This window comes from Mugil cephalus, chromosome 9 (genome assembly GCF_022458985.1).
Source record: "Mugil cephalus isolate CIBA_MC_2020 chromosome 9, CIBA_Mcephalus_1.1, whole genome shotgun sequence".
Lineage (NCBI taxonomy): Eukaryota > Metazoa > Chordata > Actinopteri > Mugiliformes > Mugilidae > Mugil > Mugil cephalus.
Window position 1 is genome coordinate 7182419 of NC_061778.1, and position 14892 is coordinate 7197310.

The following is a 14892-nucleotide window of genomic DNA, read 5'->3' on the forward strand; positions in this document are numbered from 1 at the left end:
AAAGGAATGCTATTTTACTACATTATTAAATGGGCCGGGTGAGCAACCTTGACACTAGGCATAAAAATTAAACATGTTTGAAGTAACCAATCATTTAATGCCATGCACATGTAATATATACAGCCACCTGTTATCTGAGCTATCTCCATGATAGCTCCATCTGTTGATTAAGTTATGGTTGGAAAACCTGATTTAAATTGAGGGGGGGGGAACACACTTGGTGGGTGTGCTGGATGATAAGGGATTGATGGAAACGGAGAAAAGCCTCAGCACAAGGTAGCGGTTTGGGTTGGTCGCAAAGATGGAAGAAAGCTTCAGGCTGTAGACATCCAGGCTGCCTCTAGAATACCATATAAGCATGATGCCGTTGCTTTTTTTAACGCCTGCTTTCCAGTTTGCAATGCACTATTAGAGAAAATGTCCATCTGCCAATACATTCAAAATGCACTATGCAGGTTATTAACATGCCCTTGGCGAAAAGGGTTTGGCTCTGTGGGGCAAGCATCTCCATAAATCGCAGCAGAGGCAGTTTTATTACAGGTTGTAAATAGAAGTCCCTGCCATATTTTATGACAGCCATCACTAACTCATTCTGATTCTTATTACCTCTCTGTTCTTTCACTTGCGGTACCATTCACAGACACATTCTGTGCACAAGTTTATGCGGCATAAAGGACTGATTGTAAAGGAATTTATTCCTGATGTAATTGCGCCTTCCGCTTGCTCCACACTTTGGATCACAATGGCTGTTTTTGTGTACATTATAACGAGCCCGACCTATTTCTGAATGGTGACATATAAAATTTACATATGGATACTTGTTACAGGAATGTGATTGAAGAGCTATGCAGTGCAGCATGTTGTGGAGGTGCAGAATGCAACACATTTTTTGTGCAAATGATTAATCCACGTCGGGTTTGTAGGCAATTCTTGATTGTTTGAGCAGGGCAGCGTAGTCATACCATAGACTGTATATAAATATGGACAACACATCCCCACTTTCTTGTATTGGCCAAACTGATGCTAATTTGCCACGGTGCCATCTTGCAACTTGGGAGCAGAGAGAGTCTGTGCAGCACGGTCAGAAAATGGAGCCACTAGTTGTGATATCGCTGCACTTGCACCAGACTCACTCGCATTTTTGTTTAATTAACGCTACGCTATGCTCTACCTCCACCAGTTAGGAGAAAAATGTTGGATTATACAACCAACTTAGTTATTTGTTTATTTTCCAACTTACTGTGGGACCACTTCACTGAGTGGTTGGCATGGCAACTAGTAGGTCCATCCGCTAACATGGAGGAGGTGGAGCTTATGACCTATACTACAGTCAGTCACCAGGGGGAGCTCTACTTGCTTTGGCTTCACTTTTGAGGAGCAGTTCCACCTTCCATCTTTATGCACTCTGAGTCATACTTGTGTCTGATCGCTGTGTAGTTAAATTCCTTTACAGCAATATGGCTCTGATTGTTGGTGGATCATCCTGTTATGTGCATAAGTATTTCTTTCTCTACTGATATAGAATGAAATAGTGTGATATTCTAATCAAGAAATGAGTGTTGTATAGGGGGAATTGGTTATTCAATTTTATTAGTAAGAAATTGCATGACCTATAATCAAAATCAAACTGCAGTATATTTCTGGATGGATATTGTGGTTTCACTCTTATAATTCAGTCATCTTGACAGACCAGACAGACAAACATGCACACAGCCAACATATTTGCTAATCGTTTTCTGCGAGCAATCCCCTTTTCTAGTCTGGCTTGTTTACTTATTTGAATTGGCTGACAAGCCCATAATCAGCTTATGATCTTTAACATTTGGTTGCCAAGGGAAATACAAGCATTTTTTATATTCCGATATGCTTCATTGACCATAATCTATGCATTCCATATAAATAAATGGAAAACAAAGAGGGTTGCGTGGATGTCTGAGCTTTGTCAATGACTTTAAAATTCAGAGAAAGGACAGGATTCAGCTGCTCACCGAGGTTCCACCGCTGATTATTTGATTGTTGTTGCTCTGATTCTGATGAATTATAATTAGAACGTTGATCATTACCCTGAGGTTAGCAATGCAGGAGAAATAATCATTTCTGTGCTACACAACAGTCATTTCAGCAGAAAAAAAAACAACCAAATCTATTCCGTTATAGGCTTCCAAACTACACCCCTGTTCTGTGCTGGGACACACATGGGCGGAGTGAATGGGGATGGATGGTTGGATTAGGAATGCCGGGAGCGAGTAGATTATCCAGTATCTGGGCAGGCAGATGCGCAGAGGAGAAAATGACTACACAAAGAGCCAGATCTCCATCAGGGGATCAATTCATGGTGCTCGGTCTGTCACTTCCTGTGAAAAAGCAAATTTCATGGTGTGTTTTCAAAGGGCCGGCATCGGAAAAACATCAAGAAGGCAGCTTTCTCCCTCTTTTTTTTTTTCGCCCGCTCTCTCCTCGTTTCCTGTCTGCACTTCACCTCTTTCTACTCTGAAGCAAGATGTGCAATCAAACGTGAGCACATGCACAGTTGAGACACACGACCACATGCATGCTCTAACCTATATTTGCTGAGTATGGTGAATGCCTGTGTGTAAATTTTTTAAGAGGTTTAGCCAGCGAGAACTGGAATGAGCGTTTCTGTTGGCTGAGGTTCTCTGCCGGGGGGCCCCTTGTCTCGCTCCCCCATTTCGCCCAGTAGAGCTTCAGCCTTATCGCTGTCCTGCACCCCATCACTGCTGAAGCTGGGCTCCTCTCCTGCTTGACCACATTTATCCAGGGGCCTCTTGTCTGGGGGTGATAAGCTGTCAGACTTACCAGTATGGATATAGGGGTTCCCACATCCCCTCCTTCACTCCACTCCTCTATACTCCTTAAACAGTAGTAGTAACAATAACACAATAAACACAACGCTACTGTTCCGTGTAGCACGTCGGTTTTGAGTATCGCACGCTGCATCTGCTGCCCTCTCATATCTCTAATGTCTCCCATTTTTTTCCGCTTCTGTACTAAAGTTGCAGAAAGAGAATTTAAGCAAAAACTACTTTGAACGGTTGATGTAATGAGCTCATTGGGATCTGTGAATTATGATTCAAAGTACACTTCAACAGATTTATGCCTGTGTGATCTAATTTTACACAAGAGGCAACAGACATCACAGCTAGTCCCTTTTGCCCACAGATGACACACACAGTTTGTTTTTGGAACATCTGTGCTGTTTTTCCAGTTCTTAAAGTTTCTGTGCAAAACATTTTTTTTTTATTCAACATTACTGGAAATATACACGGATCAGCCACAACATTAAAACCACTGGCAGGAGAAGTGACTAACATTGACCATCTTGTGAAAATCGAATGTTCTGATGGAAAACGTTTTAACCTGGCATTTATTCGTTGTTACTTAGATGTTACTTAGACATGTACCACCCACCTAGACCAGACCAGACACCCCCGCCCCATAGCAATGATACTTCCTGATGGCAGCAGCCATCCCCACACACATAAGCAGTTCAGGAACAACTAAAACAAACAAACAAACAAACAAAAAAAACATGAAAAAGTACAAGATGTTGACCTGGCCTCCAAATTCCCTTGTTCCCAAGCTGATGATCCAAATAGCCCCCATCTCTCAACCCACAGGACCCAAAGCCCCCCACTAACAGCATTCTGTTGCTAGACACAGGACACCCTTGTCTATTCTGTGATGAGTCAGAATACAAGGGAGACCTACACAATATTAGACAGGCGGTCATAATGTTATCCCTGATCGGTGTAGTTGCTGCAGATTAATGGGTTGTTCTGCTGCACTAAAGGAACCTGATGGGTAGTAAGTTTTAGATTAGCATTATCTTGTAACTGCGAAATATCTCTAAGCAATCATCCCTCGTGTAAACGCTCGGTTATGAAGGAGAATAACATGATTGTAATTTGATGTAACTTACTGTTTACCACCACATGTGTTTTCCAGTTACCCCCCAGTAACCGGTGGCATCAGTAACGCTACTCTGTGCTTGGCCTTGGCAGCATTATTTAAATCAGAACCCAGAGGTACCGTGACCAAGGCTTTATGCAAATATATTTTTTTATATGCATTTCTGAATATAACTGTTATAAACACAGAAAGCTTCAGGCTACTTTTGAAAAACTTAGAAGTGTAGACAAATAACAAGATACATTGCAGCATTAGAATATATTACCGTCTCTGGTCCAGATTTGCTTTGTAATTCTATAACTCAATTAACAGGGGATGTCATACTTTAGAATTATGTACTTTCGCTGTAATAGCCCAGAGAGAAGCAAACATTACGTCTGTTTATCTGTTATCACAAATGTGTGATGCCAACATATGCTCCTGCTGATGTCTTAGAGAAAACACACACATCTCTTTTGTCATTTGCAGGGAGCTTAATTATAGTTCCTGGTATTATTTCAGGTTGTTATGAAGAGAAAGCGAGCTGGCGTGAAGGAATAGGAGAAATGAGGGGGGAAACCAGTAAAGGCTAGGTTTGGAATCAGAATATTAATTTGCTCTGTGTATAAAAAATTATGGACTTGATCGTGGGTTTCTTCAGAAGCTGTAATTAGGACATTAAAGCCATGGTGTGTGTACGACAGCCTGTTCACACTCCCCCGCTTGTGAAGTACCTGTTTTATGAACTTGGGAGCATAACGACCTTGGAGCTTTGAGAAAAGTGACTAATATCCTGATAAACAGCATGCTTTGAAAACAGGCTTCAGCTAAATCATGCCTGTATCTAGTTAATAGTTAGAGAATTTATATTTTTTTATTTAGAAATGTGTTGGAGGAAGCTTTCCGCAGTCCCTGTTGCAGGGGTGACGCAGGATTAGCTCGAAGGAGTAAATGGGAGCTGATATGATTTGATGTTTGGGCCCGGTTCAAAGTCAACGTGAGCGACGCAATGACACGAAAAACGTGCAGGCAGATTTTTCAATACGCGACTCGTGTGATACGGTCTGTCACTGTGGGAGGCGCTAATGCATGTAATGAACTTATTAACCACTTTGTTATACAACAGAGGAAGACTGTTGGAACCATAATGGAAGAGGTGGAGAAACTATGCGAGCTTATACGGGGGCACCCACGCACCCACTTCACATCCCTACTCTCGTACAAGACTGACACAGAGGATGCATGGATAGAAATTGTGGCTGAAATGGGAAAGAGAATAGAAAGTGTCAAAAACACTGGAAAAAATGTGAGGGACAAATTCAGTAGGGCAGCAAGGCGGTGAACCACTGTCTCTTACTGTGCAAAAACATTTCTGTTTTTCTCGATTGAGCAACAATTGAATTTGAATTGAATTCGCTTATTTTGAACATAACAGAAATACGTTTAAAAGCCAAAAGAAAAACAGTGTGCAGGAAGAAGTAGAACTAATCTCTACCCCCTTTTCACTTATTTATAAATAAATATGAAAACTAAATACAACTTTAAATAAATCAAGATGACTCAGTAAAATAATGCACACCTCCTCAGTACATAACTTTTTTTAAAAATATTTTTGTGACTTCACTTCAGAGGAATAATAATATTTCTGCTGCTTTGTTGCTACCCACTGGTGTGTGCACACTGTGGCACTAATGGCCAGTGCATCGCGCTTTGTGTCATTGTGGCGCTCGCTTTGACTATGAACCGGGCCTTGAAGCGGTCAAGACTTTAGCTAATAACACTAATGCGCACTGTCAACTATTCTCTAAATCACTTTAATAGTTATATTCTTTCAACTGAAACATGAAGACTGATGTGGGTTGGACTGAAACTGTTCGAGGATGTTACATCTAACTCTTAATTTACACAACAACAGTTTAGTCTTGTGTTGCATTGCAGCTGAAATGCTAATGGTGGCGCACACTTTTACCACCATTTAAACCATCGATAACAAATTTGACACATTTCTCCGCACTGAGGTTGACCTTGACTGGTCCAGGGATGTTTAGTTCACTATTTCTGATTCTTTCATGAAGGGGGGCGGTGAAGAGGCAAGATTCCTACAATTTGCCCGCCAGCGTGCTCCTTTCTGATCTCCTCCTTTATCCGCCCTTTCTTTCTCCTCCCCCTCCTTGCTCCATTGCCCTAGTAAAGCCGAGGCGTTTAAGTTGTCAGGGGTGATATAATCTCAATGCAAATGCCCTCCTGATGAACAGCATCTTTACAAATGAGGACCTACATGTGAGGACCAGGTAGCAGTTATTATTACATGCGTGCGCTGGTTTACACAACCTGACAGCCTCATTCCAACACACCCATGGAGAAACTCCTTCCTAGAGTGCCAGTGGTGGATTGCGCACCTACCTCTCATCTCCCCCCATGATGTAAAGCTCTAAGCAAAAGATGGTGCACTGAGGAATGAATTCCCTGTGAAACCCAGAGTGAGGAGGGAAATAATTCAGCAGCAGCATCAGCATCTGTAGTGGTGGCAGCAGTGAGCGTGAGAGAGACGGAGAGAGAGGGAGTGTGTGTGTGTGTGAGTGTGTGAGAGAGAGCAAGCTTGAGTGAGAGCGAGTTCCGATGCACAGAGCCGAGCGTAGCTGAGCCGTGGCGTCGCATGGCAAGCTGTGTGTTCCTGTTTGGTTCCCGTGCGCTCCGGTGGTGAGGCAGGGCTTACGCGAGGGAGAAATGTGGCTTCACTCGGATCTCCGGCGTCAGTGAAGACCAGCACCCAGCCGGGGCATCACAGAGCAGCATGGTAGGACTAGAGACCCACTGCTGACACCAGCGTGACTGATGATGACAGCCCACGCGTGGGTTACCATGCGCCACAGCCGCGCCGCACTAGGAGGAAACACAGCCATGTGAAAGTGACTTGGCTGCCAGAAACTCTTGGACATGTTTTCCAGGGCAAAGTCTGGATTTCTTTCTGTGTTTGAACTTGTTTTTTTTCTCTTGGTGTTCTCTGGCTGCCCCGAACTCACCTATCAGGCAAGGACTAAAGGCAGATGGAACAAGGGGGGTAAGTGATGATGGACGACCGTGAAACGTGCTTGTTATGGCTGTTAATGGGAGTGTTTGAGATGTGAATCATGTGAGCTGACATGTACCTGGATGTCATGTTGAGGCGATCTTGGATGGGGTGAGTGTGGAAAATGTGGGAGGATAATCAGACTGACCTTGCCTTGGAACTCTTTTGGTTGTTCAACCCCATTTAGATGTATGTAAAAGTCTGGACTTTGATGTAATGCCTGCCTCTACAAATATGACTCACTGTGGCAGCAGAGGTGTGCTCAAAGTTTATTTTTTTTGGAGTGCAGAGGTATGAGCCCCACTTATGTCCATTGATTGGCACGTCCAACATCGCAGAGCTAGCCAAGCGTAGCTGTCCAAGAGTAAGCATTTAAGTTTACGGTGTGGGTTTTACTGGTCTTGCTCCAGTCTTTAAGTATTTTAAAGGTCTGTTTTCAAATCCTCATACACTTCCTGCTCTCCGTGTGGCGGTCGTGTTGCGAGAGATCACATTTATCCGGGCACCCTGGAATGTTTGGTTGGCAGGACATGCCACCAGTGTCTCAGAACTGTGATTTTTGGTTTAAAGACTTAGATCACCAGTCTTGAAGGTAGGTGTAAATAATTCATCTAAACCTCTCCATGGGAGCGGTCCCCTTGCCTCTCTTGTAGCATTTAATCCCCTTTGTCGGATTAAAGGAGCCTCTAATCTTGGTGCTAGTGCTCAGTGAGAAGGCTGAGAGATGCTCCCTGCAGCCCATCGGCATTGTTAGCACTCAAGGCTCATGCACAGTGGGATGTGCGTGTCTTCAAAGAGACAGTGTCACCGCCGTGATCTATTTAATGATTCCTTGACACTTTGCTCTTGTTCTCCCTCACCCACTCTCTACTTGACATTTCTTCAAATGCAAGTCTTTTACACCCTGCTTGTACCGCGATCACGCAGCTCTCACCGACATGTATCATTAGCACGCACAAGTTCTAACTTAATGACTCAGACCAGGATTTCACATATACCAGACTTTTAACTACAAGAAAGAAGATTTCTTTTATTTTTTGTTTCATGACAAGGTATCCTTCACTGTATAAATGTGAAAAATGATGAGTTTTTATGTGATATATCTGTCACACTTGTTTCATTTTCCTTGTTTTTGTTTCTGTCGATGTGACAGCAAACCCATGCTATGAGAAGGGTCTGCAGACAAAAAGAGAGATGGTGCGTTTCAGAAACAAGATGAGTTCTCAGCTGAATTTCTGAAACACTTGAAATGATGGGAGAATGTGTTCAAGGGTGGAATTTGATCCATTTGGTGGAAATATGAATCAGCAATCTGTAAACCAAGGGTAAAGGCAGATACAGTATGAAATCCCAGCTACCACTGGCCTCTGGTGAAATGGAGGGCTGTGACCTCCCTCGGTGTAATTAAACCATAAACTCTATCCCTGTCTTACACAGTGAACAAATCATTCCACAGTCGTACTTCGAATTATGCTAACCTTTCTTACTTAATCATGGTTTTGTGACACAAACGAAGACTAATATTTCCCATAATTAGGATAAGATCAGGCCAAGGTTGACAAGTGTTTATGGATAGCGTGCCGTTCTCAATAGAAGATGCTGTGTGGGAATAATAATTGTGTCATTCAGTTTTTCTTACCAGTTTTTATTAGCTCTAAATTGACATTTATTATCACATTTAACATTTCCATTTTCTTGGCATTGGTGTAACTTCCCACTGCACGCTGTTAGCTAAATAACCATTTATATAGCTAAGAGTACACTGGAAATCATTTGTGCCCATTGCATAGCTTTACATCATCCTAAGGCCGAGATCTCTGTGACACTTCTACAGTATTTAGTATTTGACCTGCTGTCTCTGGGTGTACTCTGTGAGGAGGTTTGCCTGTTAGGGAAATAAACAAGATCATGCCACCAGCAAAACATCTACACAATCTGCGCATATTTCCCATTAAAATGAGATATGCATGAGTGTGGGTGATTACCCGCCCAAAATATATCTTCTAAATATCATTTAATTTAATTAATTCCAGTAATAATTAATTGGCATGATGGGGAAGTGATCCAAACTCCCATGGAAATATCTCAAACCACATCTGCAATCTGAATAGACTGATCATTTTGTGATAATGATGATCTGAAGCTCTGTTGAAAACCCACTCTTTCGGTTCTGTGGGAAGGAAGAAAGGATCCTGCTAACGTCTGCCATCACCCTATGATTCCTTATATTTAAAAATACTGATGTTCACAACAACAAGCTGCAGGAATAAATGAAATAACCATGCATGCCTGGTTAACATTAGTTGAATAAGGTGGTGAGTTAACAAAATTAATAAACTAACTAATATAATGAATGAAACGATATCACAATAACAATTGTAGTAATTGGTCGTCATACCATTACAGATTTTAAATCAAAGTGTATGCAACTTATACACCACTACATAATAACCCAGTAGTAGTAGTATCCATGGGACAGCCCAAAAGACTACCATAAAGAAAGAAAGAAAACATTTTGGTTTTCTGGAACCAAACTGTGTTCCTCATTGACTTACACAGCTTGATGTAGGCTGATTGTGGGTTGTCATTGGATTAACAGTGTACATGTGTACCAACTGTTGTGTGTTGAAGGTTGAAGCAACGGTTGAGGGTTATGTATTGTCATCCTGTGGAGCACTCGTTTCCGAGTGTCTCGTGATTAAGATACAACCCATTTATTTCTCATGCGCGGTGTCAGACATCGTCTCGAATTCAAGAAATTACTATTCTCCCTTATTCTCATACCACCCTGCAGAGAGAGCCTCCATAAGTAATATCACACATGCACCAGGCAGCAGAGACGGAAGTGAGTCTGGCAACAGGGGAGAAGTCCAATTGGATGTATTATAGTCCCACCAAACTACAGTAAATAGTAATGTGGAGATAGTACCAGGTGAGCGGAATGCTGCCTATGAAGACAAATGATATGTGGACAAGCCCAGGTTCAGAAACAAGGCCATTTTTTGTAATGCTTTCAAAAAACAGGTTTACTAAACAGACTCCTGCTGAGGCAATCACTGAGAGAGTAATGGTGAAAGAAGTGACCAACACCTATTACAGAAATAACACTCACACCGCTCCTTCTACAACAGCTGAGTACTGTATGTGGCCGCCTGGGATGAGAGTGAGAGAGTATCAGATTTATAGACCAGGAGAGGAGAGGTTGAATTAATATTATCTCTTCCTGCTCACACCGGAATATTGTGTAGCCTTCTGCAGAACAACAGCGCAAATTGCTTACTTTATCACTGCGTCTGCACAGGCTCTATAACTGTGCAATTAGTAAGCGGTGGTCAGACCACGAGAACAATAAAGAACCCATATGAAAATGCTCCATCGCAACATAAGCGTTTTTATTTTATTATTTATTATTATTTTGTAATCACCAAGGTAATCTACTGAGAAATCTATTCTTAAACATTGCAGGTAACACTGGTCTGATCTATATTAGGTTTTAAACTAACTGTCATAGGTTAACCAAGATTATTCTAGTCTTTTCTGACAATCTTTTTGGTTAATTTTAAACCTACTTAGCTTACTGGCACCTTTTTTCTTGTGCTCACTTTCACCTTTATCTATAACTATAATACTTCATGGTGTTTGTGACTCAGTTGTTCTTTCCATTTGTATTTTGTGCTTAAAATAATCTCCTAGTTTAAATAAACTTAAATGATTTGTGTGCGTTTTGGCAGTTCCTCTCCAATTATCTATGTTTTTGGATAAGAGCATAAACCTCTTATCGGCGACTTAACTTCCTTTTATTGCTGTTGGTTGCTCTAACAATGATTTCCAGGATATCTTTGTGTTGTTATTGGAGCAGGTCTGCTCTTACAACATTTTCCTAAGTATACTACTTTATGAACCAGTCTCTTTTCATAGTTACTATTAATGGCTATCTTCCCCCAGCCCCCCCCATGTGCCTCTCATTTCCTGGCCCTAGCAGGAAGTCAGAACTGGCTGCGGGGATAGAAATATTATGCAAAGAAATGGGGGGAAAATTAGGCTGTGGCCTAACAGGAAAATTAAATCACTGACATTACTTTTACAATTAATATGTTGTGACTCGTGTCTTGGGGCGGGGACACAGTATAAGGGCTGTCACAGACAAACGGGGGGAACTCACTCACTATCGTGTTCCTGTGATGTTTTGCCGTCCTGCTGACTCAGTTTGATTCCACAGCAAAAAATGTAGGGCGTGTTTTCAGTTTTTTGAATTTTTTATAAGCGAAATGTTTACAAGTCAGCTCTAATGAGTGAAGTATTTCCCTGATAATTACTCAATCATGATGGGGGGGAAAAAAAGACTAGAAAGGCAGAAAAGATTGCACGCTGTTGCTTTTTTCAATCCAATTAGATCATTAAGCATTGTACCACTGCAAGTTGAGAAGAATAATTTTCTCAAATGCGCATGCCTTATGTACGCCCACACCTCGTTAGAAATAAGCACAATTTGTACAAACCGAAAAGTGTGGGCGAGATTACAGATACAGTGGTAACAGGATTGAGTCAACATTAGGTAAATGTTACTACTACTCGGTTTGGAGTGTGAACAGCGTTGAGCCGTTCCAACACTGCGGTCTCACTGTACTGTATTATAATGAATTAGCTCATAAGATTTAGACACATTTACAACAACATCGCAATAGGAATATCTAAATATTAACTTCTTTTTCTTTGATGTTATGTAAGGGTCTGAGTGTCGTGACTCACCCAGACGTGATGGAGGGCTGTTCATTTATAGGCTGGCCCAGGGTTTCTTCATGTTTTCTGTTTGATTACCACGTCTAGTGAGTCATTCTAGCTTTTCTAACCTTAATGGTTCTCTCTATTTATAAGATTGGGTTTTGAATAGGTTTAGTCTTAGATCTCATTGTGTTGATGTTGCAGCTTGCAAGTGCAGCTGAACATGGAGACAAAGAGGTCAGGCCGGCAAACATCTGCCCACCATGGTGCCCTGATTGTACCGTGTTTTCCGTGAGGGCATGAACGATAAGAGAAGCTATATGTGGGTTTGGAATAGATTTTACCGATTACATTTAAATTGCCCTTTAAAGGCTGCTTTTAGACAACCTCTGTGATCTTCTCCAGATCCGAGATAAAGTTTGGTAACAAAGGTAAGAATGTTTCATCATTAGTTGCAGAATATAGAATCATTTCACAGCTTAGCATAAAAGACAATTAATGGTTACATAATTGATCTGTCTGAAGAAACACTAGTGGCCAAATATAGACCGAGGAAGTGAAATAACTGATTCAGTAAATGTGTGTCACTGGGTGTTTCACTTAGTACTCCTAACCACCACAAGCCACTCGCCATATACAGCGCGGCTTAATTGCCACATTCCTGTCGCACGTCCTCTAATGAAGCTGATTTCTAATTGCAGAGGAAATTACACTTTACAATAACAATGTTTTATGGTTGGATTTCAGACTGTAAATATGACAACTTAGCTTGATGTATGGAAGTGGGCGCGTTTTATGGGCGCGGACCCTTTCACCTTGTCCCCCTCTGACTCAGATACGACCACGTAGCAGTATCTTCTTGATCACATAACCAAGATGGTTGGCGTGTAATAGTGTATGCATGAGTGGTTTACTGCATACGATATTTTTCTTCCCTTCTTGCTTCTCTCTTTAATTTACTTGCTCGCATGAGATGATGATTGTTTGACATTTTTTCATTTAAATACTTCCACTGCGAAAAAATCGAGCTGGAGGAGCAGAGGAGAGAGCGTTAAACCTCTTTTTTTTTAACTCTCTCCAAAGCATTTGTTTTGTTTTATTTCCTCGGAAATGTCATCAGCTAAGAAAAGAGTAACATCAGCGTCTCTGCCCAATTGAATTTTTCCACTGTTGCCAGGAAGATGACGCTGTCGCGGACAGAAACAGGAATCCTCCATAAAAGCATGCCAGTAGACAGAACTACTTCTCACTAAGCTTTTTTACCTCATCTGTGACTCTCTGCCTCACTCTAACTTGCTTTCTTTCGATATACCTCCTTTACCTCTCTTTGCTCTTTGCAATAAAACTTTAAAGAGATAAGAAGCTTTTTTCTATTTCAGGGTCACCATTAGCCTGAATAATGCATTGACAAGAGAGGAGCAGTTTGAGTTCTGTGGAGGATAGAAGCACAGCCTTCAATTAAATTATACATCATTATCACAGCTGGCAAGCCTGGTGCGACGGTAGCCTCTCCATCCTCCTCTAAATGTTCCATGTTACTGTCTTGTCCAATATTGTGTGTCAAGAAACGGCCTCTTCCTGTGCCAGCGTAGAGCTGGGATGCAGATAGTGCTGTGCTGGATGGAGGAGCACATTAAAAAATGGGAACATTCTAATGGAGGGACATGGCTCAGAGGACCGTACTGGTGTTATTCGGATTTCCTGGATGCCCCTGTCTTTAATGGACAATGGCTGCTAGTTTAATGGTGTATAACTGACACAGGGCCATTGTCAGTCCTCTCTGAGTGGCGAAGTTTGATGCATGTGTGACGTCAACGTTGCAAACATTGTCTACGTCATGATAATACATCTGCAAGCTATGCTTAGGCTATGCTCAGTGAACGCAATGCAAAACACCATAAGAAAAATGTACAACTGTTTGCACTAAAGATTAAAGCTTCATCCACAAATAAAGTAATTAATTTTTCGTCCATGTTCTAGTCTCTCGTTGCTTTTGTAACCCTCTTGTGTACTTCCCATCCCAAAATATGTGAAGTGAATGAAAAAAGCCAAATGTGCACGTACGTACGGAGCCACTCTGTCTTTGAAAAGGAAATGCTGCCAAAGACATAGCCTGTCTCTGGGCCTGTTATCAGCGTGGGTAAATGCCATCATCAGATGCTCGCGCTGGTCAGCACAAGTTGAGATGAATTCAACCTGGTACCTGCTCATCATGTTGCTAAAGGTTTTTATTTTTATTTTTTGCAGTAATCGATGCAACTCACTTCCTTTTATTTACACTATATGGTCTCTTGTCACCACAACACTGCTTGTCACTTCCTATGTTTGCTCCCCTAAAGTGTTCACAGTGCAGCTGTGTTTTGTCGAATTAAAACTAATTTAATATCACCGGTGATATGGTCGGTCAGATGCGGAACCCTGAAATTTAAAAGGGAGCTTCATTTTTGCCTTATCGGGGTTCTGCGTAGGAACTCTGTCCAACTAGATTCTGAATGTCGTTTTGGACCCCAGGAGAGGCAGCGGGAAGCTGGCTTTGTGTGAAATATGTCAGTGCAGTATTTATACGAAGCAAGGGATTTCACTGCCAGATTAAGGTGTCTACAAAGACCCTCTTTACATTTTGCATTACCAAGCGTGTTAAGCAGAAGCTCTCTCTTGCCTTCAGATGTCACCGAAAGGGCAAATGGCTTTGAAGTTTTAAGTTTTAAACTTCGACTGTGTTTGCTGGAAGCATGTCGGAGGTTGATAGTTGCACGCAAGTAAAAAATACTGTGAATATCACACGTAACACATTAGCTATACAATCGTGATATAATCCTATGGATATTGTAAAGATAACGTCAGATGTAAAGATTTTCCATTGTTCACTGGAGTCTAAAGAAATCTTAAGATTCATACGGGCCCCTTGGAATACAACTGATATTCACAGTTGTTATTGGAAAAAACGTAATTGCCTTATTGTATTACTTTCAAACAAGACTTGAGTAAATTAATCATAACGACTTATGATTTTTTGTCATTTTTTCGCTCATTTAAAAGTACTAGAATTTTATCAGAGATGGAAACAATTCAGTGATGTTGGTAAATGTGTTTTAGCTGATTTATTTTGATAATCTTCACATTTCACTTTGTTTAAAAAGCTATTCTGTTTCAGGATGATTAAAACCAAAGGAAATCCCATGTACACCATT

The 14892-nt window shown here is 41.4% G+C and overlaps 1 protein-coding gene across 15 annotated transcripts in view; it reads left to right on the forward strand.

Moving 5' to 3' along the window:
• Positions 1-6426: 6426 nt before the first annotated feature.
• The window catches only part of robo2 (roundabout, axon guidance receptor, homolog 2 (Drosophila)), a 252930-nt gene continuing 244464 nt past the window's right edge, over positions 6427-14892 (forward strand). For 8 of the 15 annotated variants that reach the window (XM_047593318.1, XM_047593324.1, XM_047593327.1 and 5 more), the window contains exon 1: positions 6428-6970. In XM_047593318.1, the coding sequence (XP_047449274.1) occupies positions 6847-6970 (124 nt within the window). In that variant the 5' untranslated portion in view covers positions 6428-6846. Of the gene's footprint in view, positions 6971-14892 lie in introns of all 15 variants that reach the window. The other 7 variants (XM_047593328.1, XM_047593329.1, XM_047593330.1 and 4 more) reach the window with 2 other exon arrangements.